Below are 17,583 nucleotides of genomic sequence, written 5' to 3'. Positions count from 1 at the left end.
AATAAACAAAAGCCTTCATCAAGAGCATATGTAATTCGTTGGAGGATGCATGTCGCATAGCCAATATTGTATATTATTATTAGCATATGGACATTTCTTCTAATTTATAATAAGTAATATAACCAATTCAATTCAATTTCAGGCAAAAACGGGAGTTTCAATTAAATTTGTTGTTGTATGCTAGAACGAGGACAGTGAGACCTTTGCGACATCATTAAAAGGAAATTAAGGGCATAATTGTCATCTAATTGGCAAAAGTCAGTGTGTATATATATGTGTGTAACTACGTCTTGGTCTTATTACTCGACACTAAATTCCAACCCGAAGCAAGTACGGGACCTGTAAGCCTCTACACATAATCACACATCAGTCTTCGGACACAGACAGACTACTTGTTTCTGTTCAGCTATTTTCTCTTTCTCAGTTTCCCGGATAAGAGAGTACCAGGGAAAAACAGAGAGTGGTTTCAATGGCGTCCAAGAACCACATGGACCCCGAGAAGGCGGCTAATGGGAGCAGTGAAGATCATGAGAGATGCGCCATAGAAGAGGTGGCCTTGGTGGTGCCTGAGACGGACGACCCTTCAATGCCTGTCATGACGTTCAGGGCCTGGTTCTTGGGCTTAACCACATGCATCATCTTAATCTTCCTCAACACCTTCTTCACCTTCCGTACGCAGCCCCTCAGCATCTCTGCCATTCTCATGCAAATTGCTGCTCTGCCCATCGGCAAGCTCATGGCCTCCACCCTCCCAAAGCGCGAGTACAGCCTCCTGGGGTGGAGGTTCAGCTTGAATCCTGGGCCCTTCAACATGAAGGAACATGTCATCATCACCATTTTTGCCAATTGTGGGATTTCTTACGGAGGGGGTGATGCCTATTCAATTGGTGCCATTACCATTATGAAGGCCTATTACAAGCAGAGCTTAAGTTTTCTTCTTGCTCTCATCATCGTCTTGACTTCTCAGGTTAATTAATTCACAACCACAACCCTTCCATTCTCTCAACTTTCTCTTCAGTCTTTTAATTCTTCTTTTCGTTTCTTTTCTTTTCACTGAACTTGGAAGGTTTCACTTTCTTTTTCTTTCTCTTTTTTTTTTAAAAAAAAAAAAAAGAAAATAAAACGTATTCTAGTAATCTTTTGAATTTTATATTTGAGTAGAGATTTTGGAAATTTTTATATATAGCACATACCCATGACCATGAATGGCCTTATCACGCTGCCGTGCATTCAATTTCAATAAATCAGTGTTTTGGGTTCTCCAAAAAGAAAAAATATATAATAATAGTCAGGCAATTTTAGTTAATAAAGAAATAGCCTTTCAAATTCAGAAAAAAGTTTTTATTTTATTTTAAAATTATATTTGTGGATAGAGGCTAGCAAACATGAAGAAGCCAAAGATTTGTGAATAGTTGCTGCAATTTTTGTTTGAATTTCTGGGTTTTTGATGATGTGCAGATATTGGGGTATGGATGGGCAGGGATTCTCAGGAGGTTCCTGGTTGACCCCGTTGAAATGTGGTGGCCTTCCAACCTTGCTCAGGTTTCTCTGTTTAGGTATGACTTTGTCCTCTGCTTTTCCTTATTCAATGTTCCGTTTAGTTGTTGAGATTGAGAGATAAAAGTAAGATAATAAAATAGCTTAAAGTTGAAAACCTTTCTCCTCCTCCAACTCACTGCTAAACTGACTCGTCAAAACAACATAAAATTGGAGGGTGATGCCATAATGGTTGAATCCTGTTCTAATTTGCGTTTTAGATGTTTGTGGTAAAAGTTTTCGGTTTCCCTGTCAGTGATGAAGTCATAAGCCAAGCGCTGCTGCATGTTCAATGGTTGAGAATCTGTTTCATTTCATGCTCTCTGTCTTGCCAGATTGGAGTAATATTCCCTCACAACGCATAACGCTACAATTGTAATCTTTATAATAAATAAGGTCAAGTGGAAGATACGCCTTTCTTAAATGGTGAATTACTTGCTCTGATGGAGAACGAAAGAAAGCAAAAGTGATCTTTTAGTTGGCAATGGCATAAACTTAAAGTAGAGAATTTGAATGTATGTTGTTATTGGTCTAGTAATATAATCTTGAATTTGATCTCATCAAAATGACTTTGTTGCTGTTTGTGTTGAAACTTTTCACAGAGCACTCCATGAAAAGGACAATAAAGCAAAAGGCCTTACACGGATGCAGTTTTTCTTGATTGCCATGACAGCAAGCTTTGCTTATTATGCACTCCCTGGCTACCTTTTCCCGATCTTGACCTTCTTCTCATGGGTCTGCTGGGCTTGGCCACACAGTATCACAGCTCAGCAAATTGGCTCAGGTTACCATGGACTTGGGGTTGGTGCTTTCACCCTTGATTGGGCTGGGATTTCAGCTTATCATGGCAGCCCCCTAGTCACTCCCTGGACTTCCATTCTCAACGTTGGGGTTGGATTTGTCTTGTTCATCTATGTCATTGTCCCTGTTTGCTACTGGAAGTTTAACACTTTCGATGCTCGAAAGTTCCCTATATTTTCCAACCAGCTATTCACCTCTAGTGGCCAGAAATATGACACTACCAAGATCTTGACACCCCAGTTTGATCTTAACATTGATGCCTATAATAGTTACGGCAAGCTCTATCTTAGCCCGCTTTTCGCTTTATCCATTGGATCAGGATTTGCAAGATTTTCAGCAACCCTCGTTCATGTGGCACTGTTTCATGGCAGGTACTTTCAATTAAACTTTAAGTTCCATTCTCCACTCATACTACTGTTATTAATTTGTTGCCATCTGCAGAGCAAGTTACCTAACCTTGGATACGTGGAGTAAATTGTTCATACTCAACTGACAAAGTTATCCTGGATTTTTCCTTTTCCTAGTGCTATTTTGAAGCAAAGCAGATCAGCAATGAAGAATGTGAAAGTGGATATCCATGAAAAACTGATGCAGCGTTACAAACAAGTGCCTCAGTGGTGGTTCCTCATCCTATTAGGAGGGAGCATTGCCCTGTCCCTGCTAATGTGCTTTGTATGGAAAGAAGTTGTGCAGCTGCCGTGGTGGGGGTTGCTATTTGGCTTTGTCTTGTCTTTCATTGTCACCCTCCCAGTTGGGGTTATTCAAGCAACCACCAACCAAGTAATTCTATGATTTCTTGATTCTTTCTTTCCTCATCTTTACTGGTGCACAAACAACTGTGAAATACCTTTCTAACCACTAAAAAACACATCTTGTGGCTTTCGTGCAGCAACCTGGATTTGACATCATAGCACAATTCCTTATTGGGTATATTCTACCAGGAAAACCAATTGCGAACTTGTTGTTCAAAATCTATGGACGAATCAGCACTGTGCATGCGCTCTCTTTCCTATCTGACCTTAAACTTGGGCACTATATGAAGATTCCACCTCGTTGCATGTACACAGCTCAGGTATTTTCATCACAGAAAGTCATACTTGGCATTTCTGTTTCTGTTTCTGTTCCTAAATGGTATTCCCCTTTTTGTGTCAAAGTTATGTTAAACTGATATTCCAGTACATTGCCTTCCTTTGTTCGTTTGTCTCCAGCTGGTGGGAACTCTGGTTGCTGGTATTGTGAACCTCGCAGTTGCATGGTGGATGTTGGAGAGCATTGACAACTTATGCGATATTGATGCACACCATCCAAACAGCCCCTGGACTTGTCCAAAGTACAAAGTCACATTTGATGCTTCTGTTATTTGGGGCTTGATTGGACCAAGGCGACTGTTTGGACCTGGAGGACTGTATAGGAACTTGGTATGGCTATTCATTGTCGGAGCTTTCTTGCCAGTTCCAATTTGGATATTGAGCAAAATCTTCCCGGACAAGAAATGGATTCCCTTGATAAACATGCCAGTCATTACTTATGGCTTTGCCGGGATGCCGCCTGCAACTCCCACCAATATAGCAAGCTGGCTCATCACTGGAGGTATCTTCAACTATTTCGTGTTCAAATATCACAAGCGCTGGTGGCAGAAATACAACTATGTCCTATCTGCAGCGTTGGATGCTGGGACAGCATTTATGGGCGTCCTACTCTTCTTTGCCTTGCAGAACAATAACTACAATGTGAAATGGTGGGGGACTGAACTTGACCATTGTCCTTTGGCAACATGCCCCACTGCCCCAGGTATTAAGGTTGAAGGATGTCCAGTTTTTTAAATAGCCACAGAAAAAAGAAACAAAGAGATATAGTATTTCATTTTCAAGATTCAAAGCTAAGGAAGGAGGGTAGGTTGTCGTTGTGGAGGAAGAGGACAAGTGCCAGAGTTCGTACGAGCTTGTGTAGTAAACAATGGAAGGATTGGTTGTTCTACTTTTATGTTCTGTTATAGCATAAATTTCTCGTTTAGATGAAATGTATGGCAGTTAATTATCTTTGAATTGGCAATAGATAAGTAGCTATGCTTGCCATCTCTGCACATGCCATTCTTCTTTCTCTTTTCTTACTCATCTTTCTTTAAAAAAAAATTATGTTTATCTTTGAATGGCCTCCCAACTTGTTGATGCACAAGTAAGCGTAATTCCTCCTAGACAATAAAATATGTTTGACATCCTCAGCCAGGCTGGGTTGAATAGCAGAGCAAAAGGTGAAGTGATTTTTCATTATCTCCATTGAAAGTAGTGATCATTCTGATCACTTTATCATATTTTATCATACTAATTTCTTCTCTACCTTCCCAGAGTTCCTGAGATGTGGATCATCAAAGGCACATTAGCATGGCATACTTCTCCTGTTAGAAACCAAACTTTTAAAATTTATATATAAAAACAGTGAATGTGCAGGTTCCCACAAATACGATTTTCATCTTTCGTTTCTTTTGATTCATGTTTTCGTTGTTCAGTTGTAAGTTCATTTTGACAAGTCTGTAAAAAACGGGGGTCTGGTGATTCCCAAGTTTTGCCAAAAGGTAGGCAACCTCGGGTAACAGACTAAATAAGGGCCAACGTTAAGTAATTTGATCATATCGGATACACATTTCCCTTGAACAAAATAAATGAACAACCAGTAAGTGCAAGTAAGAATCAGTATGCAAAAGCAGCTGGATCAATGGTCATTTAGCAATGGAATTGTGTGAAAATACAATCTTGAAGTTTCACCTGATAATCCTTCCTCAACATACCGAAGCCATGAAAATGGCATTGAACTTTTCAATTTATATAAACTAACTACATAAAGGGGTCTGTAGTGTCCAGACAAACATTCTGTGTATGCTTATCTCTGCAAGGACTTGTAGAGAACCACTGTAACATACTTCGCTATAAACCTCTCCGTTGTACCAAGTGCCACCACAGATGGGCCACTCTTCCCTTTCTGCATGTAAAGGTGATTGAGTACCACATGTTGAGGTCTTGACAAAGGAGGCGGCATCTCCATGTAAGATGACGGCGCATTGAGCAGTGTCATTTGTAGGTGTGGGGGAACCAATGGCGGCTCCTTTGCGAAATCTTCAGATCCAAGCTGCAGGTTGTTATAACTTGAGTCAGGGGACTGGGGAGGTTCAAAACCAGAAATGCTGCCAATGTCTTCTGGAACATAATCCTGTAGAAGAAACCAATAATATCAATCAGCTTCGTGGACTCGCACATACTATTCCAACAAGTTGTCATACTATTGTTCAGACTCAGATAGCCCAGCAATGAGAAAATGCAAGTGCATGATTCTGCTTGCATGTTGTATATTTCCGCCATGCCATTTTAGAGACTAAGAACTGACAGCACTAATTCAGAAAAAGATACAAGAAAAGGGAAATCAACACGGTGATTAAAAATCCTCATTTAAATGTGTAATTTCAATTGAAGGAGTACATGAAGTAAAAGGTTCAAAAGCTAAACCTGGTATCATTGAGATCAGTGTTTTTAAAAACCTGCCATTGGATTAACCATCCTTCTAGTGCTTAGCATGCATGCCGAATTTTACATGAATTAAATCTCAATTAGTATCTGACCCATAAACTCATGCTCCTTGCCTATTTTAAAACAATAAAAAAAAACATCATTTTGAGCTTTTCTTTATAAATGAATGAAGGTGTTATAAATTTCTGATTATCTTCAAAACCTGTGAGCATGACAAGCATAAGGAGAAATTATAATCCAATAGATCAAACTAAAAGTACAGGGGTGTAGCAAAAAGATGGTTAAACGGGTGTAATTTGATCCTTCTCCCATATACTGAAACTCTTTATGTCACAGGCATCGGCTGCCCAGATTATTCTCTATATAAAATCCAAAACATGAAAGAAAGGACTAACTAAAACTCACTGGAAAAGAAAAGACAGAGATCTCCCAGAACCTTATTGAACATCATTTCCAAAAAAGGAAAAAAAAATCTTTCGAAAAACAGAAATTTGGTAAGAGAAGTTTATGAATAAAAAACTGGATACACAGTGAAAGTGAACAAGCACTCTACCTAAAATGCAAACATGAATTTAACAGCTAAGCTAAGTTGAACGTGTTAATATCAACATTGATAAAAATATTAAGGATCTGCTCGACAAGTATTGATATTGAAGAAATTAGACTATAATGACGGAAATCTTATGAATCTTACACCATAGAAGAAATATCAAGGAAATTATCCATATTCCAGAGTGTCTACTATAATCACTAAATATCTAAAGGAAAACAAATTGCATAAAAGTAGGATTTACATAAACAGAACTAAGACAGTATGCTAAAAAAGGTCGCAGTTTAATGAATGCTTTAACAAATTCATATGCAATACAATTTCTGAATAATGTTATTATACCAAGCATCATGCAATGCCGTCATAATATCTATTCTGAGATAAGCTCTTATTTTCTGATAAAGGAAACTTTTAAAAGCAGTTTATACTCATTAGTCCGTGATTGAGTCCCAAGAGAAGGTTATCTTACTCATCTGATCTGACTAGGAGTTTCATTTTTATGAATGAGATCAATAAACAGATGCAAGTGTTTTATAAGGATTGTCACACTCATTCGACACACGTATCAACCTAGGAAGGTATGACGATCATTACCTGCAAGTCCAAAAGGTTGTAAGAATTGCCCGCATCATCTTGGGCCAAGGGTAAATCAGGAGAGAACCTCCACTGCCCATCAACAATAAACCTATACTGGTAAACACCGGATGGCAGTACTTTCATGATCGTGAAGTCTTTCCCTGATCTCTGTAAGGCCATTCTGTAAAAACAAGATAGAACCAAGAACTTAGGTAAGAGTTCAGGTAGTGCAAACTACATTTAAAACTTAAACTATTTTTATTTTTATTTTCGGGAACCTTGTCTTCCAGTTATCCCAGGATCCCTCCACAGCTACATCCTTCCCACCATAGCTCCATGTAATCATAGTCGGAATTCCTTGCTCACAGCACATGTCTTCAAACCCTGAAGTTTGCATCCATGAGTTGTTTGGTATGTGTATCTCATCTGGTCTTTGTAAGGGAACCACAGGGACCTGGAAAAAGTTGAACAAAAGGATGAAAATCGTGGATTTCCATAGATAAAAAATAAGGAAATACATCAGTATGAACAAAAGGCAAGGGTGCAGGTAACAGGAACGTAATTCAGGGCATTGACTGAGCTCATCATATACATAATATACTTAAGCAGAACAACAGATTACCAATAGGTTGGTCCTCGATGGTATTAAAAAAGGGGCTAAACAAAAATCCAAATATTAGAGCCTCGTAGTGCACCAAGGGATAGATTCATGTAAAACGTATTTTCCAATTTCAGAATTGGAGAGAGAGAAAGATAGAGAGGAGGGGGGATTTGGAATCAGAATTTATTACTTAGTTTCCTGTCATCAGTCACCCAACGGTTGACCACTTGTATTCCTTTTTTGGCTAATTCCATGATCCAAAATACGGACTTCTCACAGAGAACCACATAGCCAATATCAAAGATAAGCAGATTGCATGATGATAAACCGATTGCATTTTTTTTTTTCTTTCTTTCTGATTTCCAGATTAAGTACAGAAACAAAGAAACAAGAAATTATGTTTTGAATTTGCTTCAAGCAACTAGTGAGCTTCTAAGAGAAACTGATATGAATTAGGTGGTATGTCAGAAAGTTATCAATTTTAAGTTGAAAAAGTAATTGCACAGCATAATTCACACAACCAGTTCTAAGTTGAATCACAAAAGTTCCCAATTTTAAGAAACATCAATTTGATATCACAGGAGTAAAATCTAAATCTCCATGGAAAAATAACAAAAACACTAACTTGAAAAGGAATAAATAAACAAAAGATGAGGAAAGAAAGGAGCTGACCTGAGGAGTAAACATCAAAGGGGAGTGAGTGGCCCTAGGGCTATGAGGAGGCGATTGACCCATCAACTCAGACGACCCATCACCGCCACCACTAACACCACGGCCATGGGCATGACCCTCCTGCACGCTCCCACCACCACTCTCTTCCTCAGCCGCTGATGGGCTTCCACCCCCATCTTCTCTCCCATTCACATTCCCCATTTCGATTGTTTCGATATCACCACCACCAAGCACCAACCCTCAAAAACAAAATTACAGATGCATACCCACTTTGCAGAATTGGAATCCAATCTCATATGATGAAAACTTAAATCCACAAAGCACGAAAATTTGATTGATTGGGCGTCAAAACTCGAAAAAAAAGCCCAACAGAGAAAAACCCGTTTTATATATAGGGAGAGAGAGAGAGAGAGAGAGAGAGATTATTAGATTAAGAAGCACTAAGCAACAACAAAGAAAGGGAGGGGGCAGATGGAAAGAAGAAAGTGAAAAAACAAGGGTAAGTAATTAATTGATCGATGAGTAATAATAATAAACAATAATAAATAAAAAAGAGGTAATAATCTCCGATGAGTTTGGAAGATCGAATGGTAACCCAATGATGTTGTTGGTTTAATGGGGATGCTCTTCACGTCATCGTGTTGACAAAGTCTTTTTTTTTGCCTTTTAAGTCCTTTCTCTTCCCCTCCACAACCCACAAACTCTACAGCCCTACAACCCACAAGGACGATGAAGGCCCTTCACTTTCAGGAGTGTGTCTTTCTTTTCCTTTCCTTTCCCTTTTACGTATATTTTTCTTTGAGTATCAATTTGTTTTTTTTAAGAATTCATTTTGTCTGTTCATTTTCTTTCCTTATTGCAAGTAGAGTGTGTCTCTCGCGTGTTAAGTAGAGTAATTTTCAATTTATGTTGTTATTATTATTATTATTATTATTATTATTATTATTATTATTATTGGAGAGGTGGGGGGTTTTGAATTTGAGATCCCATTCACCCTTTTTTTTTTTTTTTTGCTTGGATCCCTTTCACCTTCGAGAAGAAAATCATCATTAGATTATGAGTTACTTACGAGTTACTTGATATAAAATAAAGTAAGACAAACTTACAACAGACCTCCCAAATTATTAGGTCATTTTTAAGTTTATACTCATTTTTTTGAGATATTTACAAGTACATACTCAAAGTCACGGAAAACTTATAAAATACCCCCTCCATTACCTAAACCGTTAATGACTTTGTTAAATACTAATGTGACAGTTGTAGGACTCATTTTTTAATGACACGGAATCCACATAGACAAAACAAATAATGTAGGCAATTAAATAATTGTTTAAAAGTAGAGAGAGGGTTGGGCCTCGGTTGGATTGGGCTTCTGAAATAAGATTCATTAGGCTCCGTCAATCACCCTCTCGCATACTCATTGGTCGGCAGCAGGTCTATCTATACACTACATATATTCTTAGACAAAGGCCTCCACTCCGTAAAGCGACCTGAAAAACAGGAAAAGCGCCCACACCTTGTTTCAAGAATTTGTTTTCAGTGCGGCATTTAAGCAAACACACAGCGAGCGAACCACACCGGCAGTCTCGTGAGTGATCAGTCTCTACTTTGTTTCCTCGCATATTTGTCCCTTCTCCACTCTTAGCACCTTGTCACTCACTTAATCTTTTCACTGTTTTTTACTTTTGTGTAACCCAACACCATTCTCTGGTTTCTCTGATCGAAATTGAACTAAATGGCAAATTTGTACTGCATTCTCTTGTTTCATTTTCGTGTTTACAATGCAATGCTGTTTGGTTTTGTCAGCTTGCTATGGTACTGCACAATTATACATGCCTACACATGGGCCGCACTGCAGATGGTCTTTTTTGTTTTCTTTGATAGGAGCACTGCAGAATGCAGCTGGTCTAGGCAAGCACTATCGCTGCTTTTAACTAACCAAGTTCTATTCTAGGCAGGGTTACAGTAATGGCTGATCAATATCTTGAATGCAAGGTTTCATATTATTAAAGCAGAAATCTAATGTTGGTTGAGTACAATGTTAATATGTATAATAATACCGTCACATGAACTTTTTCACTTAATGGCTTAAGCTTTTGGTTTCACATTCATTTGTTACTTACATGCTTTACTTAGCTACTTGTGGCGACTAACGGCGGAACCCTTTCTGCTTCCACCTTTTCCTCTTTATCTTAGTAGTCTCTTTGGTAGGGTGTGACCCAACAACCAAATTTGCATTCCATGCATAAGCACACTCTTATATTTCCTTAAAAGGTCATGATTGCATTCCTTACATGTTATGTTGATTTGTTAATTGTTTGTCACAATCTTGATGCTTCCCTGCATTTGTATGTGCTGTTTTGAAACTTAAAACTGAGTTTTATTGGTTTTCAGAACTTCTCAACATGCAAAGCATTAGAAATTCCATCTTGTGGCATGTGAGGGTAGGGAGTTCAGCCGAAAAATGGTTGCTCACTGAAAGAGGAATTGTGCTGAAATCTCTGAGCCGCCACATGTGTGCCGCAACAGGTACTACCAGCACTGATCAGATAATGGACCGAGTGATTGGACTCGTGAAGAAATTTGATAAAATTGATGCATCTAAGGTAGTTATTTCATTCTTACTGCTTTAGTTTAACTAGTCTTCCTCTCATCTGTGCGTTTAATACTTGTATGAATTGATGGACCAGCAATTGGCCATGTTCATTACAGTACATTATGTTAAGTACTGCTTATTGTTAAACTTGGTACTGCAATTTAATTGCAGGCAACATTTACCTTGTCCTCATCCAATAACAAGAATGTTAGAAATTAACAGGCAACTTGACCTCTGAACAGGTTACTGAAACAGCTGACTTCCAGAAGGACTTAAGCCTGGATAGTTTGGACAGGGTGGAGCTTGTTATGGCCTTTGAGGAAGAATTCTCCATTGAAATCCCTGAAGAGAAAGCAGATAAGCTGACCTGCTGCGCTGATGTTGCAAGATACATAGTTTCTGGAGCTGAGCAGAAGAGTGTTTAAGTCCTGCGTAATTCCCGTAAGATGATTTCTGAAGACAAATTGTGTTTTATAATTTTTCACTCATGTTATGAATTAATTAATTAGTCATTTTATAAAATATAAAATGTTGGTGACCTTGAGACTGATTGAGAGCACCTCTCATTTTGCAAAACTTACAGTCATGATGTTCATCTCTTGAAGTTGGCGTATATAACAAAATATGATTTCTTTTTTCAGTTTTTACATACATTATATAACTGTCATCATAGTTTCCTATAACTGTATATACTTTACATCTGATAAGTAGAATGGGTTCGAAGCCCTGCATGTCAATGCTGTGACTGAAGCGCCATCCAGATGAACTGTGGTGCTGGATCCCGGTCTACAATTTAATGAGTATCTATGATGATAACATCTTAATGCATGCTTCTGATGGTTTAGAGGTCAAATGCTGGAACCTTATATTTCCGGCATTGTAAGTCCGGATACCGTTACCGACTGACGATAATTTCAGTCCCTTGTGCCTCCTGACATAAGCTGGTCTGCATTGTGTGTTCTTTGGTATTCGAACTACCCTAACCGAACATGTTTTGTGCAAGTTGGGAATTGCATGTAGATTGGAAGGAAGATCAATAATGAAATCCCCAAATTCATCTGTAAAGCCTTGTGCGAAGCTTGATTTTCTTTTTCTCCCACTAACATGGCAATTCACAGACACCAAAGCACCTGCAGATTTTGGAAAAAAAAAAAAAACAGCAGATAATGATGATGGCGATGGTGAAGATCATTGTTACATTGACTGAACAATAATTTCGTAGTTAATTGGAAAATGTCAGAATTAAATTCGCAAAATATATCCTTTTCACTTTATTTCAGCTAAATATATCCACGAATTAAAGAATATCATATAAGTGTAAAATGATGTTTTTGCTTTTCATTAAAGTCTCAGATTAAGTTTATCTTAATTATTATTATGAAGTTGATCGTGAATTGCTTTCTGTAAGGTCCAAAGTTACTGTAAGATAGAGATACACAGAGAGGTGTGCTTCCCGTTACTCTTATTTTATATTAATATCTAGCGGAATGCTTTAATGAATTGAATTGTGCCTAAAGAAAAACAATATGTCCAAATCAAATTAGGAGATGTTAATTTTCACGGGTCCAACGTGCACATCAAAATTTGAGGTGATTGCTTAAAGGAGCAGCCATTTGCAAAGACACAATATGGAGGAACCACTACTAGAACCCAACCCACCTAAACTAATTCAAAAAACAAAAATTGGGAGTTATTATAGCATATTACGGTAGTGCGGTCATGTGGTACATCTTCTACACGTGTTAAAATAAATATATGATATTGAATGTAAGTATTAATATTTAAGAAACTAAAATTGAAAATAAATTTATAAATTGTTCACACTTTGAGCTCGGATTCAGCACACATCAATCTGAATTAAGGAAGACAGAGAGATGAAAGTGGAGTACTAATGATATTGTTGTTATAGCTGATGGTATTGCGCGCAGTAATGATATTACTTTGACAAAGCGCATAACATTTGCCACAAAAAGGAAGAGAGACGAAAATGGAGAAGATGATATATGTAAGTAAATTAGATTTATATATTTCGAATTAATGATATTAATCTCAACTTAATTCAAGTAAGCAAAACAAAAAGAAAGAAAAGCAAGCTTTAGGAAATTAGTCTGCTATGTTCTAAATATTGATCATATCTCTATGGATAGATATGAATATAATGGTACGTACGTATTCTTTAATTATATAATTATCAAGAGAATGAGCATTAATTAAATCCATGTAGAGAGACACAAACCTGAGAGAGGCCATGCATGAAGATGAAGTTGATGATCAGGATGATGAGTTTGAGCATGCAAATTATTACAAGCCTCCTCGCAATGGACGGAGCCTGTAATTAGGACGGTGGAAAGCTTCTCTTCTCCATATCCAGCAATTTGGACCATATCTTGTTGGCTGGACATGAGTTGGTCTAATGGGTTATTGTTGTTCACTAGTACTTGATCATCAATATCGGCGGCCGAGTCCATAGAAACTGATCTGCTGAGGCTGAGGCAGCTGCATATCAACAGGTTTAGCAGAACTAGTTTGTAGATGAAATCATTCACAAGCTTGTGCCAGCCGCAAAAGTAGCTCACCATCTTCTTTTTGTGTGTTTGTAGCTCTCCTTCCTTTGTAATAATTTTATCATCGACCGATCCCCATGTGGTTTGTATATATAGAAAATAGAATAGATATAGAAGCCCTCGCCCTCGCTCGCATTTAAATTTCATATTGCCCTCGATCACCAGTTCATATTACGTCTCCTACGTGCATAGCTACATCCAATTTGAGTTACCATTTTGCCCTCAAAAGCTCTACAGACATAAGTTATAACCTTGTGGTGTGGTGTGGACATCCCGAAAGGCGTTGTTGGTCATTTTACAATGAAGACGAAACAGAACAAAAGGTAGGTCATTGATATTAAGACGAAATGGAGGCTATATTGGTCAAGGATGTTATTTTAATATTGATCCAAGGCAAGACGAAGTACAAAGGCAGAAGTTGGAGAGGGTGGACGGGAAGTTAATTTGTTGGTTGGTAGCCTACTCTTATCTTGTACGTATTCTTTTGTTAATCAGATTTTGAAGGGCAAAATACACTCCGTTTACTAATATTACTAAATTAATTAAGCAAGCAAACACACGTCTCATCAGTCATCACAACTTGGAAGTTAAGACAAGCACTCTCTCTCTCTCTCTCTCTCTCTCTCCAATAATAATATTTGATTCCGTCTTAAACACATGATAATAATACATAGAACCTGATTAAATTAGAAAATTAAGGAATTAATTGTATGTTAACATGGCAATTTTTCTCTTTGGGTGGGTAAACCCCACTTACACTTACTTCACAACAGCATGAGTCACATGACAGGTGGCACTTATGAAAGTGGCTATCTATCTATTTATATCCAACAAATAGATAGATAGATAGAACTTCTATTTGGCCCAAACTTACATTGTTGGGAAACTGAAATTGTCATTTGCAGGTTATCGTTGAACAACCTTCCCAAATTCCAACTGATTTCATTTGCTAAAACAAGTAACCTAAGAATACAAAAGAATCTTAATGAGTTTCACATTTTGCCTCTCTCTTGGTGTGGAAAAAATATTATTATTGTGGAATCCCTGCTGATATCAAAGATTGCGTAAATTGTAGAAATTCGGGGAGTCTAAGAAACATATATACATACATGAAATGTATGAGTCTCATACATCAAATGATGGTACTAAGACTTTGAAAACCCATAATTGTTTGATATTTTTGGTTGAGAATACAGAAGATGGTATTTCAACGATTCTTGAAAAAGACCCCTCTATTTTGTATATTGCATCAAGTAATAATGTTCTTTCTATTGGTGTTCATGAGAATTAGACAGCTGATTAATTTATGTTTAATACGAATCGTTTTCGCAGGTCGAGTCATATATATAAATTGCAAATTTAGTGACATCCCATCCCGTTAATTTGTGTGTGGATGTTTTGTGCAGTGAGGAGCAAGCAAGCCATAGCCAGGAGAAACAATTTAATATGCAATATGGTTTGTGATGGCTAACCGAAAATTAACAATGGTGATTAGGACATAAAATTTGGGGGACGACTAGCTAACTATTATTGATTTAAAAGGTAAAGAGCCATAAATTATAAGTAAGACATGACATTGTGGTCCACTTTGGTTTACAATTTAATCATACCTTAATTAATACTGTCTTCTCAAAGAAATAAATTATACTGTTAATTAATACTGATGGGATCCTGATTGATTAGTATAATATAAAGGGAGCAGAGAAGAAGCACCAGCATAAATAAATTATAAATGCAGGCCAGGCCGCTTTGAGTTTCAGCTTAAAAAGAAAACTGCCCAAGACATCCCTGCACTGCACCTGCAGAGATCAAGTTCTTTACAAGATCAAAATTACAGGTTCTCACTTATGAATTTGTAAAACTCATCATGATTAATTATTTATAGGTATATATGGACACGTGAACACACACACACACCCACCCCAGAAAAGGAGAGGTGCTTAAGTGGACCCCATTCTATGATTATGGTCATTCAAAAAGAGTTATCAATAAGATAGCAAGCGGGTTGTATTTCTTTATAATTACATCTATATTTTAAAGAAGGATAAAAGATATGAGCATAATTAAATATTTAAGATATTTTGTTGACATATACTAACATCATCAAAATTCTAAGATGGATCATCAGAAGAAGAAAGGGTACCGTCCAAAGTGGGCAACAACAAAGTTTAAGTGCGAGATAAATTTTATATTCTTATTTTCCTACACTCACTCACTGTGGATGGATGGTTGGTCCCATGCAATTATGAAATGAAGTTGAAATACATGCTCGGATGCTCCTCTCCTCCTCCTCCTCCTCAATCGTAAGGCTGACGAAATGAGGTCAATGCCTGCCTACACAATTGGTGAAAAAGGGTAACCCACCATCCATATCGATGGACCACGTTTGTTTTGACTTCTATTACTTGTAAATATTAATATAAACTCGTCTCTCTAATGTGGCAGTGCGGTTGGATCGGGTTTAATTAGTGCCCAAGAATCCAATTAAACAAGGCCCTGTCTGTGCCACAGCCACACACCCCTCGTGGTCGGCTTGTGCGTAAAAGTCATTGAAATTTTTAGCATCATTGTCGCATTTCTCTATATTTTATTATAACACGTCGTATACATTACGTGATAATATGATCGTCACATTAATTCTTTCATAATCGAGCTTGAATACAAAGTGAGTGTTAAAATCTTATCGCGATAAATGAACGGTCCGAGACCATTCCACATATCAGAGACCGAGCAATATAATCCCTCAAGATCCCAGCTTAGCTAGGAGAAAAAGCAATCCAACCCCTCCAAGAGGGGGGCAGAGCATTAGCAAAATTGAATTTAGCATATAAAACTTCCTTTGCTATAACTCTGAATACATCTAGAATTCACATTCATTAATTCATTTTTAAATGAATCAGTTACTGTTTTCAATTGAAAAACCCTTCCCTATATCATATAGATATATATCGCTGACTCGGACAACGACTCGGGAGCAGGAGGAGGAGGAGAAACGAATTACACAAGATCTTCATCATCCTCAGCGAGAAAGCACGACAGGTTTTTACCGATTGCAAACGTGAGCAGGATGATGAAGAAAGGTTTGCCAGGCAACGACGCCAAGATTTTAAAAGACGCTAAAGAGACGGTGCAGGAGTGTGTCTCAGAGTTCATCAGCTTCACCACGGGAGAGGCCTCGGGTAATTGCCGGAGGGAGAAGAGGAAGACAATCAACGGTGACGATCTATTGTGGGCCATGACGACGCTGTGTTTTAAGGAATACGTGGAGCCTCTCAAGATTTATTTGCACAAGTTCAGAGAGATGGAGGGTGAGAAGACTGCTGGAACAGGATTGGCTAGGCAGCTGCTGTACGCATCCTCATGAATATCATGATCAAAGGCAGAGTGAGCAGTTGCAGCACCTGCATGCACCTGGGATGAACATGTATGGTGGGATGATGATGGGTCATCAACATCATCATCATCATCATCATCAAGGTCAAGGGCATCATCCTCATCTTTATGGATCTGGTAGTGGACCCTCTAGTCTATAAGGCATGGAGACCAAGGTAGGGTTTGACTGTTTGGATATCCATACTATATAGTATTAGCTAACTGTGCGTTTTCTTGTTCCCCGCTTCTATGTGTACTGCGTGCGGATAAGGTTGGTCTATTGCTTCTTATTAATTTGCGTCTGAAATATAAATATTAATGGATTATATGAGGAGAGGCGTACAAAATGACTGCAATTTCCAAACCCTTAATTCCAAATTTTGGAATAACATATGTTGTATTCTTTTTTTAGATGCGAAAGGAAGTAAGCATTATTTTCTATATGTTTTTGGATCAAACGTTCGTATTCATCGTTTTTTTTTTTGGGGGTACAATGAATGAAAACGTACGGTACAAATACTTGATTGGTGTTGGGACTTGGGAGGGAGACGTTCCAGTATTTAGTGCAGCGGAGCCTAGTGGTTTATAAAAGGAAATTTGAAACTATTCAACCAACCGGCCTATTAGCTCAGCTGGTTAGAGCGTCGTGCTAATAACGCGAAGGTCGCAGGTTCGAGACCTGCATGGGCCATTGGGTTAGCTATTTTTAATGTTTTCACTCCTCACCACAATACTGTCTTACATCCTTATCGTCGGTATATTCTCGCAAACACAACAGAAAAACTTCACAAATAACT

The 17,583-nt window shown here is 38.0% G+C and overlaps 5 protein-coding genes and 1 non-coding gene across 7 annotated transcripts; 4 read left to right on the top strand and 2 right to left on the bottom strand.

Moving 5' to 3' along the window:
• Nucleotides 1-290: 290 nt before the first annotated feature.
• On the top strand, nucleotides 291-4,486 carry OPT3 (oligopeptide transporter). Its single transcript, XM_008226404.2, has 6 exons — nucleotides 291-967; nucleotides 1,459-1,556; nucleotides 2,139-2,708; nucleotides 2,862-3,117; nucleotides 3,227-3,409; nucleotides 3,546-4,486. Exons 1-6 carry the CDS (start codon nucleotides 470-472, stop codon nucleotides 4,158-4,160), a joined length of 2,220 nt encoding a protein of 739 aa, XP_008224626.2. The 5' UTR covers nucleotides 291-469; the 3' UTR covers nucleotides 4,161-4,486.
• A 544-nt stretch (nucleotides 4,487-5,030) lies between these two features.
• On the bottom strand, nucleotides 5,031-9,028 carry LOC103324358 (SNF1-related protein kinase regulatory subunit beta-2). The gene is made up of 4 exons (XM_008226405.3): nucleotides 8,255-9,028; nucleotides 7,260-7,435; nucleotides 7,000-7,162; nucleotides 5,031-5,541 (listed from the first exon to the last, which is right to left on the bottom strand). The coding sequence occupies exons 1-4, from the start codon at nucleotides 8,453-8,455 to the stop codon at nucleotides 5,215-5,217; spliced, it is 867 nt and encodes a 288-aa protein (XP_008224627.1). The 5' UTR covers nucleotides 8,456-9,028; the 3' UTR covers nucleotides 5,031-5,214.
• Nucleotides 9,029-9,693: 665 nt separating this feature from the next.
• MTACP3 (mitochondrial acyl carrier protein 3) lies at nucleotides 9,694-11,490 on the top strand. 2 transcript variants are annotated; one of them, XM_008226407.3, is made up of 3 exons: nucleotides 9,694-9,842; nucleotides 10,649-10,860; nucleotides 11,093-11,490. In XM_008226407.3, the coding sequence occupies exons 2-3, from the start codon at nucleotides 10,660-10,662 to the stop codon at nucleotides 11,273-11,275; spliced, it is 384 nt and encodes a 127-aa protein (XP_008224629.1). In that variant the 5' UTR covers nucleotides 9,694-9,842; nucleotides 10,649-10,659; the 3' UTR covers nucleotides 11,276-11,490. The 2 variants fall into 2 exon arrangements, with proteins under 2 accessions (XP_008224629.1, XP_088905553.1); XM_089049427.1 differs by lacking the exon at nucleotides 9,694-9,842 and adding an exon at nucleotides 10,320-10,528.
• LOC103324359 (uncharacterized) lies at nucleotides 11,442-13,513 on the bottom strand. The gene is made up of 2 exons (XM_008226406.2): nucleotides 13,087-13,513; nucleotides 11,442-11,980 (listed from the first exon to the last, which is right to left on the bottom strand). Exons 1-2 carry the CDS (start codon nucleotides 13,427-13,429, stop codon nucleotides 11,655-11,657), a joined length of 669 nt encoding a protein of 222 aa, XP_008224628.2. The 5' UTR covers nucleotides 13,430-13,513; the 3' UTR covers nucleotides 11,442-11,654.
• A 2,276-nt stretch (nucleotides 13,514-15,789) lies between these two features.
• On the top strand, nucleotides 15,790-17,229 carry NF-YB2 (nuclear factor Y, subunit B2). The gene is given in 3 exon segments (XM_089047975.1): nucleotides 15,790-15,798; nucleotides 16,356-16,748; nucleotides 16,750-17,229. Coding segments are annotated over 3 exon segments (600 nt in total). The 3' UTR covers nucleotides 16,948-17,229.
• Nucleotides 17,230-17,403: 174 nt separating this feature from the next.
• Nucleotides 17,404-17,477, top strand: TRNAI-AAU (transfer RNA isoleucine (anticodon AAU)). The gene has a single exon. It is a non-coding gene; the product is annotated as a tRNA-Ile (tRNA).
• The last annotated feature ends 106 nt before the right edge of the window (nucleotides 17,478-17,583 follow it).

This window comes from Prunus mume, linkage group LG3 (genome assembly GCF_029339155.1).
Source record: "Prunus mume cultivar Tortuosa linkage group LG3, ASM2933915v1, whole genome shotgun sequence".
Lineage (NCBI taxonomy): Eukaryota > Viridiplantae > Streptophyta > Magnoliopsida > Rosales > Rosaceae > Prunus > Prunus mume.
The sequence above is the reverse complement of the archived record's forward strand: the minus strand, read 5'-3'. Positions and strand labels throughout refer to the sequence as shown.